The sequence below is a fragment of the Salvelinus alpinus genome, chromosome 31 (genome assembly GCF_045679555.1).
Source record: "Salvelinus alpinus chromosome 31, SLU_Salpinus.1, whole genome shotgun sequence".
Lineage (NCBI taxonomy): Eukaryota > Metazoa > Chordata > Actinopteri > Salmoniformes > Salmonidae > Salvelinus > Salvelinus alpinus.
Genome location: NC_092116.1, coordinates 16,743,276 through 16,767,176, shown reverse-complemented (window position 1 = coordinate 16,767,176; position 23,901 = coordinate 16,743,276). Strand labels below are relative to the sequence as shown.

Below are 23,901 nucleotides of genomic sequence, written 5' to 3'. Positions count from 1 at the left end.
TCTATCTCTTTAGACCCCCCCCCCCCCCCCCCCCCACAACATGATCATTCTCCTCCACTCTCTCTAACTTCAAATCCATCTGTACACTTCCTACCAACTCTTCTTTCTCTCTGCCTGGTGAGTTGAAGTTGAATACTTTTAATGGCAAAGTGGAGAACTGTAAAAAATGCCTGCTAACCTCTCGCTCTCTGTCCCTCTTTACAGACTCAACATGATAATTGATGACCACACTCCCAAAATCCCTAAGATCCCCAGTTGGCCCGGGATCCCTAAGCAACGTCCCCAGGAGGCCCTCCATGTAGAGCCCTTTGTGGCCCTGGGCCAGCGTCTCCGCCCATGCTACGGGCCCAGGGGCTTAGTAAAATCCCTTCTCTTCCGCTTCCCCCACGGCTTCTCCAGCTCCCCAGTCACCAGCCCTGACACCCTCTCTGTCCTAACCCACATGGCTCTGGAGGACCCCTCCGCCCTCACCCTGGCCTCCGCAGCCTCTACCCAGGCCAGAGAGCACGGTGATGGGGCAGGGATGGTCCTCCTCCTGGCCGCCTCTCTCCTGACCCAGGCCAAGGACCTACTAACCCTGGGGGTGACTGGGGCTGAGATCCAGGGGGGCTACCGCCAGGCGTGTGGCAGGGCCCTGGCTCTGTTAGAGGGGATGGCCTGTGGGGCCCTAAAGGACCCCAGGGAGGAGCTGGATGTGAGGGCCATCCTGGGACCCTTCCTCTCCTCCTGGCAGCCAGGGTTTGAAGCCCTGCTGTCGGGGGTGGTGGCCCGGTGCTGTGTTCACAGCTGGAGACCCATAACTTCTGGTGACCGAGGAGAGGTGTGGGAAGGAGTTACCTTTGACCCCAGCTGTGTCAGAGTGTGTACGGTGCTAGAGAAGGCTATACCAGACCAGGGTTCAGAGACCAAGGATGGACAGATAGAAACAGATGGAGAGGAGCTGATACAGACCAAGGGAGAGGAGGAGGAGAGGACTGGAGATGAAGAATTTCAGATGATGAAGGAGGAGGGGAAGGAAAAGGGGAAAGAGATGGAGAGTGAAAGGACTGCTGAGGCTAGTGAAGTGGAGGAGGGAGAAAACGAGACAAACAATAATGAGTCACTCAGAGATGAAGAAACAGAGGAAGACGTAGAGAACCAAGTTAAGCGGAGAATATGTCAGAAGATGGAGGATGCTATGAAACAAATGGATGATGAAGAAACGGAGGATGATGAAGGTAAGGAAGAAAATACGTCTGACGACTGGGTGGATCTGGGCCTGGAGATATGGAGAGGGAGGTCAGAAGGAGAAGGGGAGGTATGGAGAGAGGTAGAGACTGAAGGAGAGACAGTGGAGCCAGAGGTTCAGAAGGTCAGAGGAGAGGAGAGGAACAGAAGTGACAGAAGAGGAGGTCTGTATGAGGTCTTGATCCATGGCAGCTTTGCCAAGCTCATTTCCCGCTGCTCCACTCAGAGACAGATTTACAAGCATCTCACCTCGGTCCGCTCTGCCCAGCGCAGGCGACGACTACACAGGCCTAAAGGGCATCTGACAAGCCCAACAACCCACCACCACCACTCACCCAAAAAGACCCGCCAGTCACCCAGGAAAACCCCCACCAGTATCCCTCTCTGGGCCAGCGTGGTGGTGGAGGAGCCCCTGGAGGAGGAGGCCTGCTGTAAGGTCACAGTGACTGTCCGTAGCCCAGACCAGGCCCTGCTGATTAGCGCAGAGGCTGCTTTACGTGCCTCCCTGCGGGTTTACTGCTCCCTCCTAGCAGAGCCCAGGGTGGTCCCCGGGGCTGGAGCCTCTGAAGTGGGCTTGGCCGCGGGGCTGACCCAGAATGGGTTAACCCTGGTGGGCATGGAGCAGCTGGCCGTCCATGCCTTTGCCCAGGCCCTGCTGGAGCCAGTCAAAGCCCTGGGAGAGAATGCAGGGACCCCCGCGGACCTGGCCGTGCTGAGAGGGTACAAACGGCGATGGAAGGGCAAGATGGACGGGACCAAGGGAGCGTATCGAGGTGTGTTGGACAGGCTAGGGTGTAAGGCTAGTGCCATAGAGAAAGCTACAAAGGCCTCACTAGCTGTCCTCGCTGAACTCCTGAGCCAGATAGCAACGGAGGAGGACAAGACTAAAATCTTCTTCCCAGTTACCACAGAACATGCATGGCTCCCTTCACTGCCTCCATAGACACTGCACATACAAGTCTTCTTCAGGGATTGAGAAGTAGATGATTGAAGTTTAGATTGACCAATAAAACAAACGTAAAGAAACCTGGTTCAGCTAATATGAAATTGTGTAGGTTAACACATTATATTGTGTAGGTTAACACGTTATATTGTGTAGGTTAACACGTTATATTGTGTAGGTTAACACGTTATATTGTGTAGGTTAACACGTTATATTGTGTAGGTTAACACGTTATATTGTGTAGGTTAACACGTTATATTGTGTAAGTTAACACGTTATATTGTGTAGGTTAACACGTTATATTGTGTAGGTTAACACGTTATATTGTGTAGGTTAACACGTTATATTGTGTAGGTTAACACGTTATATTGTGTAGGTTAACACATTATATTGTATAGGTTAGCACATTATATTGTGTAGGTTAACACATTATATTGTGTAGGTTAACACATTATATTGTGTAGGTTAACACATTATATTGTCCTAACTGAGGCTCCGGGTAGAAGTAGGCACAGACCCAGTATCTGTAACGGCTTTCTTCTGTGGAAGAAGGAGAGGACCAAAGGGCAGCGTGATTAGTGTTCATCATGTTTAATAAAAAGACAATAAACTGAACACTTTATGAAATATAAACATAGACTGCCCACCCCAACTCACGCCCTGACCATACTAACTAAAGACAAAACAAAGGAAATAAAGGTCAGAACGTGACTGTATCAGCTTATTCTCTCACCAATCCTAACCTGAATCACTGAACCATTAACAGTAAAACACAACTGACTTGATCAACATCTAGACCATAATATATGTGTTACATCTCCAGTACCTGTAGGCTGTGTGTGCTGCTCATTATTGGCAGTAGGAGCACCGTACTGGCCCTGCCTCCCCACAGTCCCAACTCCAACACTGTACTGGTCCTGCCTCCCCACAGTCCCAGCTCCAACACCGTACTGGTCCTGCCTCCCCACAGTCCCAGCTCCAACACTGTACTGGCCCTGCCTCCCCACAGTCCCAGCTCCAACACCGTACTGGCCCTGCCTCCCCACAGTCCCAGCTCCAACACTGTACTGGCCCTGCCTCCCCACAGTCCCAGCTCCAACACTGTACAGGCCCTGCCTCCCCACAGTCCCAGCTCCAACACTGTACTGGCCCTGCCTCCCCACAGTCCCAACTCCAACACCATGCTGGCCCTGCCTCCCCACAGTCCCAGCTCCAACACCGTACAGGCCCTGCCTCCCCACAGTCCCAGCTCCAACACCGTACTGGCCCTGCCTCCCCACAGTCCCAGCTCCAACACCGTACTGGCCCTGCCTCCCCACAGTCCCAGCTCCAACACTGTACTGGCCCTGCCTCCCCACAGTCCCAGCTCCAACACTGTACTGGCCCTGCCTCCCCACAGTCCCAGCTCCAACACTGTACTGGCCCTGCCTCCCCACAGTCCCAACTCCAACACCGTGCTGGCCCTGCCTCCCCACAGTCCCAGCTCCAACACTGTACTGGCCCTGCCTCCCCACAGTCCCAGCTCCAACACTGTACTGGTCCTGCCTCCCCACAGTCCCAGCTCCAACACTGTACTGGCCCTGCCTCCCCACAGTCCCAGCTCCAACACTGTACTGGCCCTGCCTCCCCACAGTCCCAGCTCCAACACTGTACTGGTCCTGCCTCCCCACAGTCCCAGCTCCAACACTGTACTGGCCCTGCCTCCCCACAGTCCCAGCTCCAACACTGTACTGGCCCTGCCTCCCCACAGTCCCAGCTCCAACACTGTACTGGTCCTGCCTCCCCGCAGTCCCAGCTCCAACACTGTACTGGTCCTGCCTCCCCACAGTCCCAGCTCCAACACTGTACTGGCCCTGCCTCCCCACAGTCCCAGCTCCAACACTGTACTGGCCCTGCCTCCCCACAGTCCCAGCTCCAACACTGTACTGGCCCTGCCTCCTCACAGTCCCAGCTCCAACACTGTACTGGTCCTGCCTCCCCACAGTCCCAGCTCCAACACTGTACTGGCCCTGCCTCCCCACAGTCCCAGCTCCAACACTGTACTGGCCCTGCCTCCCCACAGTCCCAGCTCCAACACTGTACTGGTCCTGCCTCCCCGCAGTCCCAGCTCCAACACTGTACTGGTCCTGCCTCCCCACAGTCCCAGCTCCAACACTGTACTGGCCCTGCCTCCCCACAGTCCCAGCTCCAACACTGTACTGGCCCTGCCTCCCCACAGTCCCAGCTCCAACACTGTACTGGCCCTGCCTCCTCACAGTCCCAGCTCCAACACTGTACTGGTCCTGCCTCCCCACAGTCCCAGCTCCAACACTGTACTGGCCCCGCCTCCCCACAGTCCCAGCTCCAACACTGTACTGGTCCTGCCGCTCCACAGTCCCAGCTCCAACACGGTACTGGCCCTGCCTCCCCACAGTCCCAGCTCCAACACTGTACTGGTCCTGCCTCCCCACAGTCCCAGCTCCAACACTGTACTGGCCCTGCCTCCCCACAGTCCCAGCTCCAACACTGTACTGGTCCTGCCTCCCCACAGTCCCAGCTCCAACACTGTACTGGCCCTGCCTCCCCACAGTCCCAGCTCCAACACTGTACTGGCCCTGCCTCCCCACAGTCCCAGCTCCAACACTGTACTGGCCCTGCCTCCCCACAGTCCCAGCTCCAACACCGTACTGGCCCTGCCTCCCCACAGTCCCAGCTCCAACACTGTACTGGCCCTGCCTCCCCACAGTCCCAACTCCAACACTGTACTCGCCCTGCCTCCCCACAGTCCCAGCTCCAACACTGTACTGGCCCTGCCTCCCCACAGTCCCAACTCCAACACTGTACTGGCCCTGCCTCCCCACAGTCCCAGCTCCAACACTGTACTGGCCCTGCCTCCCCACAGTCCCCACAGTCCCAACTCCAACACCTGCAACATGTTCACCATGTCCTCATGGTCGTACACACCTGGGGAGGAGAGAATGGATGGGTGGGTGGATGAATTAGTAATTGAAAGAAATAGGAGAGTGTGGGCACATAATAATGGGTTGTGAGAGAATGGCTTATAAGCAAGTTTGGGGTTAATTTTATTTTGTCCGTTCAGGAAAGTGAATTACCATGAACTTAATTTTAAATGGCACATTGAATAAATAGAAGTAGAATGGAGAAATGGTTGTGAGCTTGTGTGTATTGATGAGTTAGTAGTGTGGACAATGCACCTACGTGGGGCAACATGGACTACTTGGTGTACTTAGTTGCAGGGAAGCTGTGTAGGCCAGCTGCCTCTTCTATGAAGTGTCTTTCCCACAGTCCTACTGAGCAGAGCATGCTTACTTCCTTGTAATGTTTTTTTATAAGGATATGCACTAAAAGAAATCATCAAATATGCAAACATGTATGCAAATATGCAAATATGCGCTGTGGAGTCCCAAAATAATGAGTCAAGACTAAACCCTACACACAAACAGTCATGTGCTGTAAACCATTGATCCATGGTCCATTGAAAACCTCTTGGCTCTCCTCATCACAGCAGTGTCATTGGCTCACATCTCAGAGCCATTGAGAGTGCATCTCAAATTGCACCCTATTCCCTATATAGTGATCAGAGGCCTTTGTCAAAAAAAGGTGCTATCTAGAACCTAAAAGGGTTATTTGGCTGTCCCCATAGGAGAACCCTTTGAAGAACACTTTTTGGTTCTCAAAATGGTTCTCCCTGGAACCAAAAAGGAATATCTTATGGTGACAGCCAAAGAACCCTTTTGGAACCCTTTTTTCTAAGAGTGTATAGTGCACTAATTAAGGAATAGGGTGCCATTTGGGACACAAAAGGAGAGTCTGTTATAGAGTTCAGAAGGTCAGTCTCCCATCACTTACACTTCTCATTCATTCTATTCAGCACCCCTTACCTCACCTTCTCTCATCTCACCAACTCACTCACACACCATTCAGGTCACCTCACTGCTGTCAATTTAGTACAGGCCAGAAATAGCATTGCACCACCACAGTAATAAACTACACTATATATGATATAACGAGACCTTCCTGCCCCTTTCCATAGAGGCTGTTATTTGATAGAGGAGAGCTCCATTCTCTAGAAAATAAACAAGGTAATGACTCAGGGTTATGTCACTCATGGTGAAAGACATCTATCTGATCATGGTGGAGTTCAAAAACAAATGGTGGTGTGGACACCTGGGGTGGCACAGGTCTATGGAATAACAGTACCATGGTGTTATGGGTGAATTCCCCAATGAGCGTATGTGTGCATTTGTTTGCCTGTGTGTGTGCCTGCATGCCATGTGTGTCATCAGTGTTATCAGGCAAACCTAGGGAGGAGACTGAGATGTGAGTGAATCTGTAAGTGTGTGTCAAGACAAGTAGTCCTCCTCTGAACTTAGAGGGAATTATCCTATGTCTATACACACACAGTTTATAACCAGCCATTCATATCAATGAAAAAAACGAGACAAGTTTGCAGCAGTGAAAACCAGTCGGTCCCTTCTGATTCATAGCCAAAACATCCGAGTGAAACTGAGAATCAATTAAATCAATGAAGCCGTCTACCTCTTCCCACCAACATAAACCCAGCTATGTGATGACAGGTCGTTGCGGTATTCTATTCCAGAAGATATTAATAGAGGTTAAATGTTCGTTTTGTTGCCTTATCTGTGTACATGTATGTGTTTGTTTTTTTGTGGCTATTTTGAGATCAGATTTTTTTCACCCTCTCTCCCACCCCACCCACCTCTCCCTCTCTCTCTCATTTGTTTAATGTCAGGAACAAAGGCTGAATTAAGATGTGTGGACTGGAACTCCCTAGGTAGACCTTTCACATCCCTCCACCATGTCGCTCAATCTCTCTATTTTCTCTCTTTGTCTCTAAGCAGGCCACCACTTTTTCCACTTAATTTACTTTTCTCTCTCCCTCACTTCCTTGTGCCTTCTCTTTTAACTGTTCCCTCTCTTCTTCCTCTACCCCCCCCCCCCCCTCCAAACCCATCATCCCTCTCTACATTTCCCTAACTCTTTACTCCTCTCTGTGTTCTCTTTGCCCTCTCCCACTAATTGCCCCTCTCCCTCCCTCCTTTCCCCATCTCTTTCTCCCCCTCGTTCAGTTCTCTCTCTCTCTTTAGTACAGAACAGAGAGGGAGGGCTGCCGGGAGTGCTTTCAATAATTAACTAAAAGGAACCAAATGGAAACTAACAAAAACAACGGAGATACAAGCAGATGCTGGTGCCACGCCAACGGATTCCTCCTGCAACAATGACAGAGGAACTGTTTTGGAGACCATTACATTACCAGACGGTAAGAAAAGCCCCGGGCCAGAAAATTACAGACAAATAAATGAATTACTAAAGAACAAGAACAAAACAGTGGCCAGCACAAAAAACATTGACTACTTTTCAAATTATAAATCAAAACTAAGAATCCAATTTGCGTAATCTAATTGATTTGCTGTTATCTATTGTCTAATCTAATTTGTGTATTTCATCCCCCAAATTAATGAACTAACCAACGAGGGATTAACATAAAAACGAATTTCGTAATGAAGTCAAAACATCAAACAAAGAAAATTAATTAGATTGCTTATCAATCTACCGTCAGTCATGAATGTGTTTTTCTGACGGTAGGCTGTCTATAAGCCCTTTTTTTCTGACAGCCCCCCTTCTCCCCTCACCTGAAAAAGACAATAACTTAGTGAGAAAGAGGAGGAGGAGGAAGAGAGAAAGGGGAAGAGATGGAAAGCGTGAGAGGGAGCTTGAATGAGACAGAGTAGGCATATAAAGTGCATTCGGAAGGTTACAGCCGTGTTCAAAAATTGATGAGGATTATTTTCTATTTAATCAATCTACACACAATACCCAATAATGACAAAGTGAAAACAGGTTTTATACATTTTAGGAAATGTATTAAATAAAAAAACAGATACCTTATTTACATAAGTATTCAGACCCTTTGATATCAGACTATAAATTGGGCTCAGGTACATCCTGTTTCCATTGATCATCCTTGAGATGTTTCTACAACTTGATTGGAGTCCACCTGTGGTAAATTCAATTGATTGGACATGATTTGGAAAGGCACACATCCATCTATATAAGGTCCCACAGTTGATAGTGCATGTCAGAGCAAAAACCAAGCCATGAGGTTGAAGGAATTGTCCGTAGAGCTCCGAGACAGGATTGTGTCGAGGCACAGATCTGGGGTAGGGTACCAAAAAATGTCTTCAGCATTGAAGGTCCCCAAGAACACTGTGGCCTCTATCGTTCTTAAATGGAAGAAGTTTGGAACCACCAAGACTCTTCCTAGAGCTGTCCGCCCGGCCAAACTGAGCAATCAGGGAAGAAGGGCCTTGGTGAGGGAGGTGACAAAGAACCTGATGGTCACTCTGACAGAGCTCCAGAGTTAATCTGTGGAGATGGGCGAACCTTCCAGAAGGACAACCATCTCTGCAACACTCCACCAATCAGGACTTTATGGTAGAGTGGCCAGACGGAAGCCACTCCTCAGTAAAAGGCACATGACAGCCCGCTTGGAGTTTACCAAAAGGCATCTAAAGGACTCTTAGACCATGAGAAACAAGATTCTCTGGTCTGATGAAACCAAGATTGAACTCTTTGGCCTGAATGCCAAGCGTCACGTTTGGAGGAAACCTGGCACCATCCCTATGGTGAAGCAGGGTGGTGGTGGCAGCATGCTGGGGGGGATGTTTTTCAGCGGCAGGGACTGGGAGACTAGTCAGGATCGAGGGAAAGATTAACGGAGCAAAGTACAGAGAGATCCTTGATGAAAATCTGCTCCAGAGCACTCAGGACATCAGACTGGGACAGGAGCACGACCCTAAGCACACAGACAAGTCAACGTAGGAGTGGCTTCGGGACAAGTCTCTGAATGTCCTTGAGTTGCCCAGCCAGAGCCTGGAGTTGAACCCAATCGAAAAACTCTGGTGAGACCTGAAAATGGCTCTGCAGCGACATTCCCCATCCAACCTGACAGAGCTTGAGAGGATCTGCAGAGAAGAATGGGAGAAACTCTCCAAATACAGGTGTGCCAAGCTTGCAGCGTCATACCCCAAAAGAATCGACGCTGTAGTTGCTGCCAAAGGTGATTCAACCAAGTACTGAGTAAAGGGTCTGAATACTTATGTAAATGTGATATTTCAGTTTTCTATTTAATACACGTGCACACATTTCTAAACTTGTTTTTGCTTTGTCATTATGGGGTTGTGTGTGTGTGTGTGTGTGTGTGTGTGTGTGTGTGTGTGTGTGTGTGTGTGTGTGTGTGTGTGTGTGTGTGTGTGTGTGTGTGTGTGTGTGTGTGTGTGTGTGTGTGTGTGTGTGTGTGTGTGTGTGTATTGATTTTAATAAGACTGTAATGTCACAATGTGGAAAAGTCAAGGGGTCTGAATACTTTCCAAATGCACTGTATAAAGAGGAAGAGAGAGGTAACAGTGTCGAGTGTGAATCCTAGGTGTTGAGACCTAGCCAGTGCTTCTCCACTGCAGAATCTGAGACACACACACTGGGAGTGGTTACTTGTTACTCAATTATTTAGGATTACATCACCACCAACCAGGAACATAAATAAGCTCTCAGTGATGGACCAAAGAATCATTCTTTATCTGCTGCGACCACCAGCTCTCTCTCACACACACTGGTACGCGCACACACACTCTGAAACATGCATGCTCATGCTCACACACACTCACAGGTGGTCATGCTGGCACGCACACACACACATAAACGCACATAATCATCAATTATAATCAAATGTTGTCATGGACAACCAACCACATGGTTTAACCAATCTAAAGACCTCCAGCAGGTTTGCGAGTGTACCAATATAAATGAGCGTTTGGCAGATCCAGTGTGATTCTAAATGATGCCCCACACAAACCTAATTTAAATCTCAATCCATCTCCATTTATTATGAATTAACCACTATTACCATGGTTACTACCCCAATAATGAATGATATCTCCATATTTTAATTTCTTCAGCACCTTTAAAGTGTAGGGCGTTGGTTAGGATCAGACCTTTAGCCTGAATGTCACCCTCCAGCAGTGTTCCCTCTAACCCACCAATGCCCTCCTTGGCCTAGCTACAGTTTGTACAACTAATAATGTGATATAGCCAAAGATTGTTGGTGTCCATTACTGGATGTTACAGGTTTGGAGGCAGACAAAACGCTGCCATAGATTCTTCAACTAAACTGATATTGGCGATATTCTCGATTCTGAAAAAAAGATTTATCTTATACATGTTGGTTGCAGGTGGTTCTCCAAACACCAGAGAGAACTCAGACAGTAAATCCATGTTTTGTTCCGCATGAGGAGGTTCTTCATCTTAGCTGCAGCACATCTAGAATTTCCCAACATCTTTGCTGGAACTAGTCGTTTCTATGCGACGTGGAAGTAGATGACAGAGCGTCACACAGTGCGACTGAAACAAAGATCTACACACATGCAAGAGGCATATCTCATTCGATACATGGAATTACTATATTTCTGTGGTGTATATAGAAGACAAACAAAAGCTCAAACAGAAAGTACCAGTGATGTGCTCAATACGGAAGTGCGATGAAGCTGATACTAAGCTACAGGACGGTTTCGCTAGCACAGACTGGAATATGTTCTGGGATTCATCCGATTGCATTACCACATCAGTCACCGGCTTCATTAATAAGTGCATTGATAACGTCATTCCCACAGTGATCGTACGTACAGTACATATCCCAACCAGAAGCCATTGATTACAGGCAACATCCGCACTGATCTAAAGGCTAGAGCTGCTGTGTTCAAGGAGCGGGACACTAATTCGGACACATAAGAAATCCCATCAAACAGGCAAAGTATCACAACAGGACAAAGATCGAGTCAAACTACAACGGCTCTGATGCTCGTCGGATGTGGCAGGGCTTGCTGAGAGCTGCCCAGTGACACGAGCCTACCAGACGATCTAAACGCCTTTTATGCTTGCTTCGAGGCAAGCAACACTGAACCATGCGTGAGGACACCAGTTGTTCCGGACGACTGTGTGATCTTGCTCTCCATAACTGACATGAGTAAGACCTTTTAAACAGCTCAGCGTTCAACACCATAGTGCCATCCAAGCTCATCACTCCGCTAAGGACCCTTGGACTGAACAACACCGTCTACAACTGAATCCTGGACTTCCTGACGGGCCATCCCAGGTGGTGAGGGTAGGCAAAAACACATCCGCCACGCCGACCCTCAACATGGGGGCACCTCCGGGATGCGTGTTTTATCCTCTCCTGTACTCCCTATTTACTCACAACTGCGTAGCCACGTACAACTCCAACGCATTCAAGTTTGCCAACAACATGAAGGTGGTACAGTAGGCCTGATCACCGATGACGATAAGACAGTCTATAGGGAGTGTGGTTCCAGGACAACTCCCTCATCGTCAGCAAGACAAAGGAGCTTATCGTGAACTACAGGAAACGAAGGGCTGAACATTCACATCAACAGAGCTGTAGTGCAGCGAGAACATCAAGTTCCCCCGGTGTCCACATCACTATTAACCTATCATCGTAAAAATACACCAACACAGTTGTGAAGAGGGCACATCAACGCCTCTTCCCTCCTAGGCTGAAAAGATTTGGCTTGGGCCCTCAGATCCTCAAAGTTCTACAGCTGCACCATTGAGAGCACCTTGACTGGCTGCATGCCCTCTTGTTATGGTAACTGCTTGGCATCCGACCGCAAGGCACTACAGAGGATAGTGCGTACGGCCCAGTACATCACTGGAGCTGAACTCCCTGCCATCCAAGACCTCTATACAAGGGGGTGTCAGAGGAAAGACCTACAAATAGTAAAGACACCAGCCACCTAAGTCATATACGGGTTTCTGTGCTACCGCATGGCAAGCGGTACCAGCGCCCCAGGTCTGGGGCCAAATGGCTCCTGAACAGCTTCTACCCCGAATCCATAAGACTGCTGAACAGTTCATGAAATGGCCACCCAGACTATTTACATTGACATTATTATAACTTTTTCTCTTTGCACCGACTTCTGCACTGGCTCTATGCACACTCACTAGACTCTACCCAAACACTCACACAAACTACACTGTCACACACACACACACACACTATAGATACGCTCACACACACACACACACTCACACACACACACACACACACACACACACACACACACACACACACACACACACACACACACACACACACACACACACACACGCATATTGACGCCACGCACACACACAGACTTTCACACACTTTAACACTCTTCACACACGCTGCTACTACACTGTTGATCATCTATTCTGATTGTATAGTCACCTTTACCCCTACCTACATGTACATATTACCTCAACTACCTCATACTCCTGCACATTCACTTGGTACTGGTACTCCTTGTATATAGCCTCGTTATTGTTATTTTATTACTGTTTTGTTTTTTGGGGGGCAAATATTTCTCTTACTTTTTAACTCTGCATTGTTGGGAATAGGTTTGTAAGTAAGCATTTAACGGTCAAATCTACACCTGTTGTATTCTGTGAATGTGACCAAGAGAAATTGGATTGGCATAAACCTGTAATTATGCAATTACTAAAATCTGTTTAATTAGCTTTCTTACGAACATCTTTTATTGAGAAAGCGCTCCTTTTCTTTCAACACAAAACCACAGTTCATTATCAGCCTACGGAGCAGATAAAAGAATGACGCCAACATCTGTTTGTCTATGCTGATGTGAATTGAAGGGCAAAAGTGAAAGTGAAAAGTAATTTGTTTGATTTTTACAGCAAATGAATTAGTTTCTTTCGCTCTCTCTCCACCACTTTCCTCTGGCTTGTATAACTGTGGCTTTTTCTCTTTGCTCAGACATGGCAAGGAAAGTTCTGGAAGTCTGTCTGTTCATCATTTGGATAGTTTGTTTCCAACCCAGAGCAGCACACTCAAGTCCAGGCGCTTTCCCTTTCCAGTAATGTCTAACATTCCACAGTGGCAATGGCAATGAAGCCGCAAGCAAACAATCAACAATTGTTTCAAGGTTTGGGAAGTTATGTCTGTCTGTAGGCTATTAATGTAGCCCATGTCTTAAAACATATACACTACCAGTCAAAAGTTTGGACACACCTTCTCATTCAAGGGTTTTTCTTTATTTTTACTAGTTTCTACATTGTAGAATAATAGTGAAGACATAAACTATGAAATAACAAATATGGAATAATGTAGTAACCAAAAAAGTGTAAAACAAATCAAAATGTATTTTAGATTTCAAAGTAGCCACCCTTTGCCTTGATGACAGCACTCCATCACTCTCATTCTTGGTCAAATAGCCCTTACACAGCCTGTAGGTCTGTTGGGTCATTGTCCTGTTGAAAAACAAATGATAGTCCCACTAAGCGCAAACCAGATGGGATGGCGTATCGCTGTGGTAGCCATGTTGGTTAAGTGTGTCCTGAATTCTAAATAAATAACACCTCCTCCTCCATGCTTCCCGGTGGGAACCACACATGCGGAGATCATCCATTCACCTACTCTGTGTCTCAAAAGACACGGCGGTTGGAACCAAAAATCTCAAATTTGGACTCATCAAACCAAAGGACAGATTTCCACCGGTCTATTGTCCATTGCCCGTGTTTCTTGGCCCAAACAAGTCTCTTCTTATTGGTGTCCTTTAGTAGTGGTTTCTATGCAGCAATTCGACCATGAAGACCTGATTTCACGCTGTCTCCTCTGAATAGCTGATATTGAGATGTGTCTGTTACTTGAGCTCTGTGCAGCATTTATTTGGGCTGCAATCTGAGGCTGGTAACTCTAATGAACTTATCCTCTGCAGCAGAGGTAACTCTGGGTCTTCCTGTCCTGTGGTGGTCCTCATGAGAGCCAGTTTCATCATAGCTCTTGATGGTTTTTGCAACTGCTCTTGAAGAAACTTTCAAAGTTTGAACTCAACTTAAATTTTTTCAGATTGACTGACCTTCATGTCTTAAAGTAATGATGGACTGTCATTTCTCTTTGCTTATTTGAGCTGTTCTTGCCATTATATGGACTTGGTCTTTTACCAAATAGGGCTATCTTCTGTATACCACCCCTACCTTGTCACAACAGAACTGATTGGCTTGAATGCATTACGAAGGAAAGAAATTCCACAAATTAACTTTTAACAAGGCACACTTGTTAATTGAAATGCATTCCAGGTGACTACCTCATGAAGAGTGTGCAAAGCTGTTATCAAGGCAGACGGTGGCTACTTCAAAGAATCTCAAATATAAAATATATTTGATTTGTTTAACACTTTTTTTGGTTACTACATGATTCCATATGTGTTATTTCATAGTTTTGATGTCTTCACTATTATTTTACAATGTAGAAAATAGTACAAATGAAGAGAAACCCTTGAATGAGTAGGTGTGTCCAAACTTTTGACTTGTACTATACATTCATATTCTGTGTTCTTATGCATTTCTATTGCACATATCTGCAGAACAACGATCTAACAAATTTCGAAGTGTACAGGCTACAGTCAACTTTATTGAAGTAGATTACTAAAATGAAATCCATAGCCTACGATAAATTCCCAATGGGTCTCCCAAGTCCAAACACAGCTGGAGCTGCAGTTCCGGTCCCAGTCGTGCGGGGTCGCTAACGGCCTTTTCTGCTTCATCTCACTTAAGTGGCCCCATGCGCCCATGTCTACATCTGCCTGCCGAGAAACCCAAGCACTGTTTTATAGTTCTGTTCCAGCCCGACCTCCCAAACCTCGTCCTTCTGTATTTTCTTAACTCTCTTTTTCCCCCACTGGCCTCGATTTCCTTGTTCTTACCACTGTAAAACGCCAGAGAGCAAGAAAACACGGGTACAGAGATTTGATTGTATCCGTCAATATGGAGACGACATAGTAACCATAGCTTGTAGTCAAACAGCAAATTGATAAATGGATATAGGCTACAAATATAGGTGTAAAATCGATAGATCTAGAGATGGTCTAAGAAGGAGAGAAGTGGTTGAGGGGCATGGAGATGGAGGATGATTGTGATAACAACAGCAGAGCTGCCTGCCTGTTGACAACCATGGCAGAGCAATCAGCCTGGACATGACAGCCTGTAGAACCCAGACAATTATTTACCTCTGTCTAATCAATAGAGCACTCCCCGAGATAGCCATCAGCAGCACAATCACTATATACCACACACACACACACTAGAGCACACACACACACTAGCATACACACACACACTAGAGCACACACACACACTAGAATACACACACACACTAGAATACACACACACACGAGAGCACACACACACACAAGCATACACGTGTACAAACACTCTGGAGCACACTCACATCTATATCAGATCCGACCGCAGGCACGTATTGTTACTTGAAGATAAACTACCGCTACAATTTATAGATCCAGAATCTCCTCGCACGTCTAGGATGGTTTAGTGTCACCTTACTTACAGCCTCACAGGCACACATATGACAAGATATCATCCAAACTTACTGCTGCTTACACTCAGCCTCATGACATGTATGACACAATATCATATGCATGACCACACAGACACACACACACACACACACACACACACACACACACACACACACACACACACACACACACACACACACACACACACACACACACACACACACACACACAGAGAACATGAACACCATAATGATGATGAGCCCACCCTGTGTGGCGGAAGATGGTTTGTGTGTGTGAGAGAGAAGCCGCAGCCCGCGGGTGGGATGAGTGTAACATGAGAGGTCGTAACCCACCCTTGGGGACCGTCCAGCGGTGCCTGGGGACCTCACACCGGATCACGGTCAGCAATGTTCATAATGAGCGCCGACGCACATTTGAACACCAGGTGATTCATAAAGGGTCAGGCCGCACTACGCATAAACGAGTCCCCAGGGAAACTCAGATGGAAACCCGAGAGTGCTCGCTCAGTCAGCGGGAACTAAAGATCAGGTGATTGACATCCTTTAGAGCCCTATAGGGGGTTACACTTTGACCAGCAGTGTACCTTCATGCCCACCTTTACCGCACACTGCCCTGTGACTCCTGTCCATGACTCTGACTATCCCTTTTTACTACATATGCTCTAAACACTCTTCCCTCTACCCTTCACCCTATACACTCCTGTCCATGTGTCTGTCTCCCACTGCCTCCAGCCCTGTTCTTCCCCTACAAGGTGTTATTCTTTGGGGAGATGGAGAGCTCACTCTTCACATTTAGAAGGCTGTTAAGTATACTGTTCTTGGCTGTAACTGGGGTTAAATGGAGCTATAGCTGAGGGCCACAATTGGTAGAATGTAAATCTCCACGTCAGAATGATGTCTATTACTGGTAATGTCAACTGGGTCTTTAGCTGTAGCACCCCTCAGTGCCTTTTTCCTCCACTACTCCCTCCATTTCTCTCATTCCATCTTTTTTCTCTCTCTCTTTCTTGGTGGCAAATCCAATCTCATAATCCAGCGTAGCCGCATGCCAGTGACACGAGACATAAAGCAGGTAAAAGACCTTCGCCATAAAACTTAATTGAGTTTCCTTATGAATACATAAAAAAATCCCTACACCACCATCCCTCTCTCTCTCTCCCTCTGCTCCCCTCTCCACTCGTCCCTCCATCCCTTACTCCTGAGGCTCATAGGCGGCTTTTTGGAGTGTGTAACAGTGTGTGTGGGTGTTTGTCCATCTGTCTGTCTGTCAGCAGCTGCCCATATAGAAACAACTGGGTCTAGTTTTACACATCTATCTGGACAGAGTCAATGATTCAATCCCCCCTAGTGGCTGATGTGTAGTGGGCCCTCCTCCCAGGTTGTCTTCAATCAGCCAAACCTGAAGACCAGGAGCTCTGGTGTGTCAGCTCTGACTCGCCAAAGAGCTGGTCCAAGAGAGGGAAGAGAAGGGGGAAAGGGAGAGCTTGTTTAGTGGTGCTGAAATCACAGACACATCTGCTGTACGTCTCAAATGTTTCCTGCAGGCCTGTACAAGTGGACAGAGCTAACCGTGTGTGTGTGTGTGTGTGTGTGTGTGTGTGTGTGTGTGTGTGTGTGTGTGTGTGTGTGTGTGTGTGTGTGTGTGTGTGTGTGTGTGTGTGTGTGTGTGTGTGTGTGTGTGTGTGTGTGTGTGTGTGTGTTGGGAGAGGGGAGTGGGGTACGAGTGTTTTTCTTTTCTTTTTATATCAGTGTTCATAAGCCGTGTTCCAACAAACACAGATGTGCACACGTCCACACACTCAGGTGTGTGTATACACACACACACACTTCCCAAAAAGGGGCATTAATTGTGTCCAATGAGTCAGCCACTATTGCAACAGCCAGAAAGCTCCTAGCACATAGCGTTGCCAGCTGTCTTCATAGAAATAGAATATAACTCAACCTCACCCCCAAAAAAGTATCACTCAGGCGTGACTCAAATCTCGCAGGGAACAGACGTTATAACATAAAATAAGCACGTCCGCCCTACCTTCTCACCCCCTCACCTCTCCTCTACCCATTTTCTCCTCCCTCCTTCCCTCTCTCTGCCAGCCGCCCAGCTGGTACTGTCATGTCAGATAGGCTGGAACAGACAGAGAGAGAAGAGGCTGGGAGCAGACAGAGGAGTAGTCGAATAGTCATTCCATGTCATTTCAGCAAGCCATGACACCCACCAGATTGTTCTGAAATAGTTTATGTAGTTAGAAAAAGGTAAGATTAGCATTCCTGAAACATTATTTGTTGAAATGTGATTTGATCTCAGAGAAATCAAGATAAATGATTCCACCCAAATTGTCCATTTTAATTTGTAGGATTCAGATGATATTTGATAAAAAAGTAGTACCCAACATCCGATTTGGAGCAAACCAAATGCCAACCACAGACCTCTCACACCCCATACAAATCCAACCACAACAATCAGTATATAGTGTCAGTTATTTTTGTTTGACAAGTAGTATGAAGCTGTGGCTTGGAGTATTGCTTCTCCATACTATGTCATGTATTCCCTGTGAATGTGGAGATGTTTTTTCCCCCTGTAAAGATACATTTGTCACTGAAGTCACTTGCTTTATTTACCATAAAGTAATGTGAAAGTATCTGGTTTTGACCACTAGATGCCTCTGTTGCAACAATACCGCCACACTCTTTTATCCATTTTGCTGGTCTCTTGTGTGTATTAAATATATCACAACATTTCCTTTGCAACTTTGGGTAGAAAACCAATAGATTTAGCTCATGATTCAAATACATTGTGTGGTCATCATCCAGACAATTCAAGCCAGTCCTCCATAAAAGCAATTCAGTTTGTCATTCTTTCACGCTTAATGTGTCCAGGAAACGGCCCAGTTGTGTGTGGTTTATTCCCTTATAAAATGGTCTGTATCAGTTACTGTTAGACCAATCGAAAGCCATGCTTCAAGTTTTCTTTTGATCACGCGGACTTGGATATGTTCCGGGTTGGCTCTGAGAATAACATTGACGTATGCACAGACACGGTGACTGAGTTCATCAGTAAGTGTATAAGGGATGTTGTTCTCACTGTGACTATTAAAACCTACCCAAACCAAAAAAACGTGGATAGATGGCAGCATTCACGCAAAACTGAAGGCGCGAACCACCGCATTTAACCATGGCAAGGTGACTACATTTACATTTACATTTAAGTCATTTAGCAGACGCTCTTATCCAGAGCGACTTACAAGTTGGTGCATTCACCTTATGATGTCCAGTGGAACAACCACTTTACAATAGTGCATCTAACTCTAAGGGGGGGGGGGGGGGGGGTAGAAGGATTACTTTATCCTATCCTAGGTATTCCTTAAAGAGGTGGGGTTTCAGGTGTCTCCGGAAGGTGGTGATTGATTCCGCTGACCTGGCGTCGTGGGGGAGTTTGTTCCACCATTGGGGTGCCAGAGCAGCGAACAGTTTTGACTGGGCTGAGCGGGAGGTAGGGAGGCGAGCAGGCCAGAGGTGGATGAACGCAGTGCCCTTGTTTGGGTGTAGGGCCTGATCAGAGCCTGAAGGTACGGAGGTGCCGTTCCCCTCACAGCTCCGTAGGCAAGCACCATGGTCTTGTAGCGGATGCGAGCTTCAACTGGAAGCCAGTGGAGAGAGCGGAGGAGCGGGGTGACGTGAGAGAACTTGGGAAGGTTGAACACCAGACGGGCTGCGGCGTTCTGGATGAGTTGTAGGGGTTTAATCGCACAGGCAGGGAGCCCAGCCAACAGCGAGTTGCAGTAATCCAGACGGGAGATGACAAGTGCCTGGATTAGGACCTGCGCCGCTTCCTGTGTGAGGCAGGGTCGTACTCTGCGAATGTTGTAGAGCATGAACCTACAGGAACGGGTCACCGCCTTGATGTTGGTTGAGAACGACAGGGTGTTGTCCAGGATCACGCCAAGGTTCTTAGCGCTCTGGGAGGAGGACACAATGGAGTTGTCAAGCGTGATGGCAAGATCATGGAACGGGCAGTCCTTCCCCGGGAGGAAGAGCAGCTCCGTCTTGCCGAGGTTCAGACTAGGAATATGTTTGAATACAAAATGTGTAGTTATTCCCTACGTAAGGCAATCAAACAGGCAAAATGTCAGTACAGAGACAAAGTGGAGAAGCAATTCAACGGCTCAGACACGAGACGTATGTGGCAGGCAATCACGGACTACAAAAGGAAAACCAGCCACGTCCCGGACACCGATGTCTTGCTTCCGGACTAGCTAAACACCTTCTTCGCCTCTGAGGATAACGCAGTGCCATGGAGGCGGCCCCTCCCAAGGACTGTGGGCTCTCATTCTCTGTGGCCGACGTGAGTAACACATTTGAGCATGTTAACCCTCGCAAGGCTGCTGCCCAGATGACATCCCTAGCCACGTCCTTAGAGCATGCGCAGACCAGCTGGCTGTAGTGTTTACGGACATACTCATTCTCTCCCAGTCTGCTGTCCCCAGATGTCCACCATTGTTCCTGTACCCAAGAAGCAAAAGTCATTTAATTCAGTTACCATCGCCCCGTAGCACTCACTTCGGCCATTATGAAGTGCTTTGAGGCTAGTTAAGGATCATATCACCTCCAACTTACCTGACACCCTAGACCCACTGCAATTTGCATACCGCCCCAATAGATCCACCAACGATGCCATCACACTGCACACTGCCCTATCCCATCTGGACACCTACAGTATTTAAGAATGCTGTTCATTGACTACAGCTCAGCCTTCAACACCATAGTACCCTCCAAGCTCATCATTCATCTCTGGGCCCTGGGTCTGAACCCCGCCCTGTGCAACTGGGTCCTGGACTTCCTGACGGGCCACCCCCAGGTGGTGAAGGTAGGAAACAACACCTCCACTACGCTGATCCTCAACACTGAGCCCACAAGGGTGCATGCTCAGCCCCCTCCTGTACTCCCTGTTCCCCCATGACTGTGTGGCCATGCACGCCTCCAACTCATCAAGTTTGCAGACGGCACAACAGTGGTAGGCCTGATTACCAACAATGAGACAGCTTACAGGGAGGAGGTGAGGGCCCTGGCGGAGTGGTGCCAGGAAGAAAAACCTCTCCCTCAACATCAACAAAATGAAGGAGCTGATCGTGGACCTCCGGAAGCAGCAGAGGGAGCACACCCCCATCCACATCGATGGGACCGCAGTGGAGACAGTGAAAAGCTTCAAGTTCCTTGGCGTACACATCACTGACAATCTGAAATGGTCCACCCACACACAGTGTGGTGAAGAAGGCGCAACACCTCTTCAACCTCAGGAGGCTGAAGAAGTTTGGCTTGGCCCCTAAGACCCCCACAAACTTTTACAGATGCATAATTTAGAGTATCATGTCGGGGTGTATCACCACCTGGTATGGCAACTGCACCCCCCACAACCTCAGGGCTCTCCAGAGGGTGGTGTGGTCTGCCAAACGCTTCCGTCTGGCCACTCTACCATAAAGGCCTGATTGGTGGAGTGCCGTAGAGATGGTTGTCCTTCTGGAAGGTTCTCCCAAACGCACACTGCCTGCCCTCCAGGACACCTATAGCACCCGATGTCACAGGAAGGCCAAAAAGATCATCAAGGACAACAACCACCCAAGCCACTGCCTGTTTACTCAGCTATCATCCAGAAGGCGAGGTCAGTACAGGTGCATCAAAGCTGGGACCGAGAGACTGAAAAACAGCTTCTATCTCAAGGCCATCAGACTGTTAAACAGCCATCACTAGCCGGTCACCACCCGGTTACTCAACCCTGCACCTTAGAGGTTACTACCCTATGTACAGTGGGGAGAACAAGTATTTGATACACTGCCGATTTTGCAGGTTTTCCTACTTACAAAGCATGTAGAGGTCTGTAATTTTTATCATAGGTACACTTCAACTGTGAGAGACGGAATCTAAAACAAAAATCCAGAAAATCACATTGTATGATTTTTCAATAATTAATTTGCATTTTATTGCATGACATAAGTATTTGATCACCTACCAACCAGTAAGAATTCCGGCTCTCACAGACCTGTTAGTTTTTCTTTAAGAAGCCCTCCTGTTCTCCACTCATTACCTGTATTAACTGCACCTGTTTGAACTCGTTACCTGTATAAAAGACACCTGTCCACACACTCAATCAAACAGATTCCAACCTCTCCACAATGGCCAAGACCAGAGAGCTGTGTAAGGACATCAGGGATAAAATTGTAGACCTGCACAAGGCTGGGATGGGCTACAGGACAATAGGCAAGCAGCTTGGTGAGAAGGAAACAACTGTTGGCGCAATTATTAGAAAATGGAAGAAGTTCAAGATGACGGTCAATCACCCTCGGTCTGGGGCTCCATGCAAGATTTCACCTCGTGGGGCATCAATGATCATGAGGAAGGTGAGGGATCAGCCCAGAACTACACGGCAGGACCTGGTCAATGACCTGGAGAGAGCTGGGACCACAGTCTCAAAGAAAACCATTAGTAACACACTACGCCGTCATGGATTAAAATCCTGCAGCGCACGCAAGGTCCCCCTGCTTAAGCCAGTGCATGTCCAGGCCTGTCTGAAGTTTGCCAATGACCATCTGGATGATCCAGAGGAGGAATGGGAGAAGGTCATGTGGTCTGATGAGACAAAAATAGAGCTTTTTGGTCTAACTCCACTCGCCGTGTTTGGAGGAAGAAGAAGTATGAGTACAACCCCAAGAACACCATCCCAACCGTGAAGCATGGAGGTGGAAACATCATTCTTTGGGGATGCTTTTCTGCAAAGGGGACAGGACGACTGCACCGTATTGAGGGGAGGATGGATGGGGCCATGTATCGCGAGATCTTGGCCAACAACCTCCTTCCCTCAGTAAGAGCATTGAAGATGGGTCGTGGCTGGGTCTTCCAGCATGACAACGACACGAAGCACACAGCCATGGCAACTAAGGAGGTGCTCCGTAAGAAGCATCTCAAGGTCCTGGAGTGGCCTAGCCAGTCTCCAGACCTGAACCCAATAGAAAATACAAATCAAATACAAATCATGACAAAAACAAAGTGATTAACCAGTCATAACTAGCCAATGGCAATGCAGATTACACAGTAAGCAACCAATCGATTAAACACAGGATATGACATCATGGAACACCCTGCTTCTTCGCATCTAGAAACTTTTTAAAAACACAAATTAACAAACTTAGTTTGGCTTTGTTTGAATGGAATATTGGCATATTGAATCTGCAGACGTGTTGCTGTGCGTTTTGTTGCTGTGCGTTTTGCTGCCAACTTTACTTTGCTAGCTGCCAACTTTACGTTTTTTTGTTTTGTTTTTGTTTTTAATTACCGTTTATATTTTTAGTTTTTTCCATCGCAACTTTTTTCCCTCATTCAACTTTTTCACTCCGGACGCTTTATCTGGACATGGTTCGTCAACACCTTCAACAGCCGAAGCTAAGTAGTAACATTAACATGATGTCTTCTAATTGCAGTCGCTGTACTCATAATATACAGGAGAACGATCGCCTTACGGCGAGAATAGCTGTGCTACAAGCCCAGCTTCAGACGCAATCGTTAGGCAAGGGTAATTTCAGTGTAGGAAAGGAAGAAACAGCGTCTGTGCCACCAGTAAGTACAGATAGTAACGTTAGTATAAATCCCCCCGCACAGTCCCCGCAGCCGGACAACTTTCTCATGGCTTCTGGAGGGAAATGCTGTTGGAATGCTCAACCGGTGTCGCTCATTCAGCCGACAGAAACTTTCAACCGGTTCTCCCCATTATGTAGCGAGTCGGAGTCTGAGTCTGAGTCTTCTCTTGTCTCTACTCCTCCCGTTACGGGGTCTGAGACGCCGAATGCTCCCACCATTAGCTCTGACAAATTGAAAACCCTAGTCATTGGCGACTCCATTACCCGCAGTATTAGACTTAAAGCGAATCACCCAGCGATCATACACTGCTTACCAGGGGGCAGGGCTACCGACGTTAAGGCTAATCTAAAGATGGTGCTGGCTAAAGCTAAATCTGGCGAGTGTAGAGAGTATAGAGATATTGTTATCCACGTCGGCACCAACGATGTTAGGATGAAACAGTCAGAGGTCACCAAGTGCAACATAGCTTCAGCGTGTAAATCAGCTAGAAAGATGTGTCGGCATCGAGTAATTGTCTCTGGCCCCCTCCCAGTTAGGGGGAGTGACGAGCTCTACAGCAGAGTCTCAGCACTCAATCGCTGGTTGAAAACTGTTTTCTGCCCCTCCCAAAAGATAGAATTTGTAGATAATTGGCCCTCTTTCTGGGACTCACCCACAAACAGGACCAAGCCTGACCTGCTGA

The 23,901-nt window shown here is 47.6% G+C and overlaps 2 protein-coding genes across 2 annotated transcripts in view; both read left to right on the top strand.

Annotated features, from left to right (window-relative positions):
* The first annotated feature begins 211 nt into the window (after positions 1-211).
* Positions 212-2,170, top strand: LOC139561047 (T-complex protein 1 subunit theta-like). Its single transcript, XM_071377846.1, has one exon. The coding sequence runs from the start codon at positions 212-214 to the stop codon at positions 2,168-2,170; it is 1,959 nt and encodes a 652-aa protein (XP_071233947.1).
* Positions 2,171-2,976: 806 nt separating this feature from the next.
* The window catches only part of LOC139561046 (nascent polypeptide-associated complex subunit alpha, muscle-specific form-like), a 44,070-nt gene continuing 23,145 nt past the window's right edge, over positions 2,977-23,901 (top strand). Inside the window, exon 1 of the mRNA XM_071377845.1 lies at positions 2,977-5,135. Coding sequence (XP_071233946.1) covers positions 2,977-5,135 — 2,159 coding nt within the window. The remainder of the gene's footprint in view (positions 5,136-23,901) is intronic.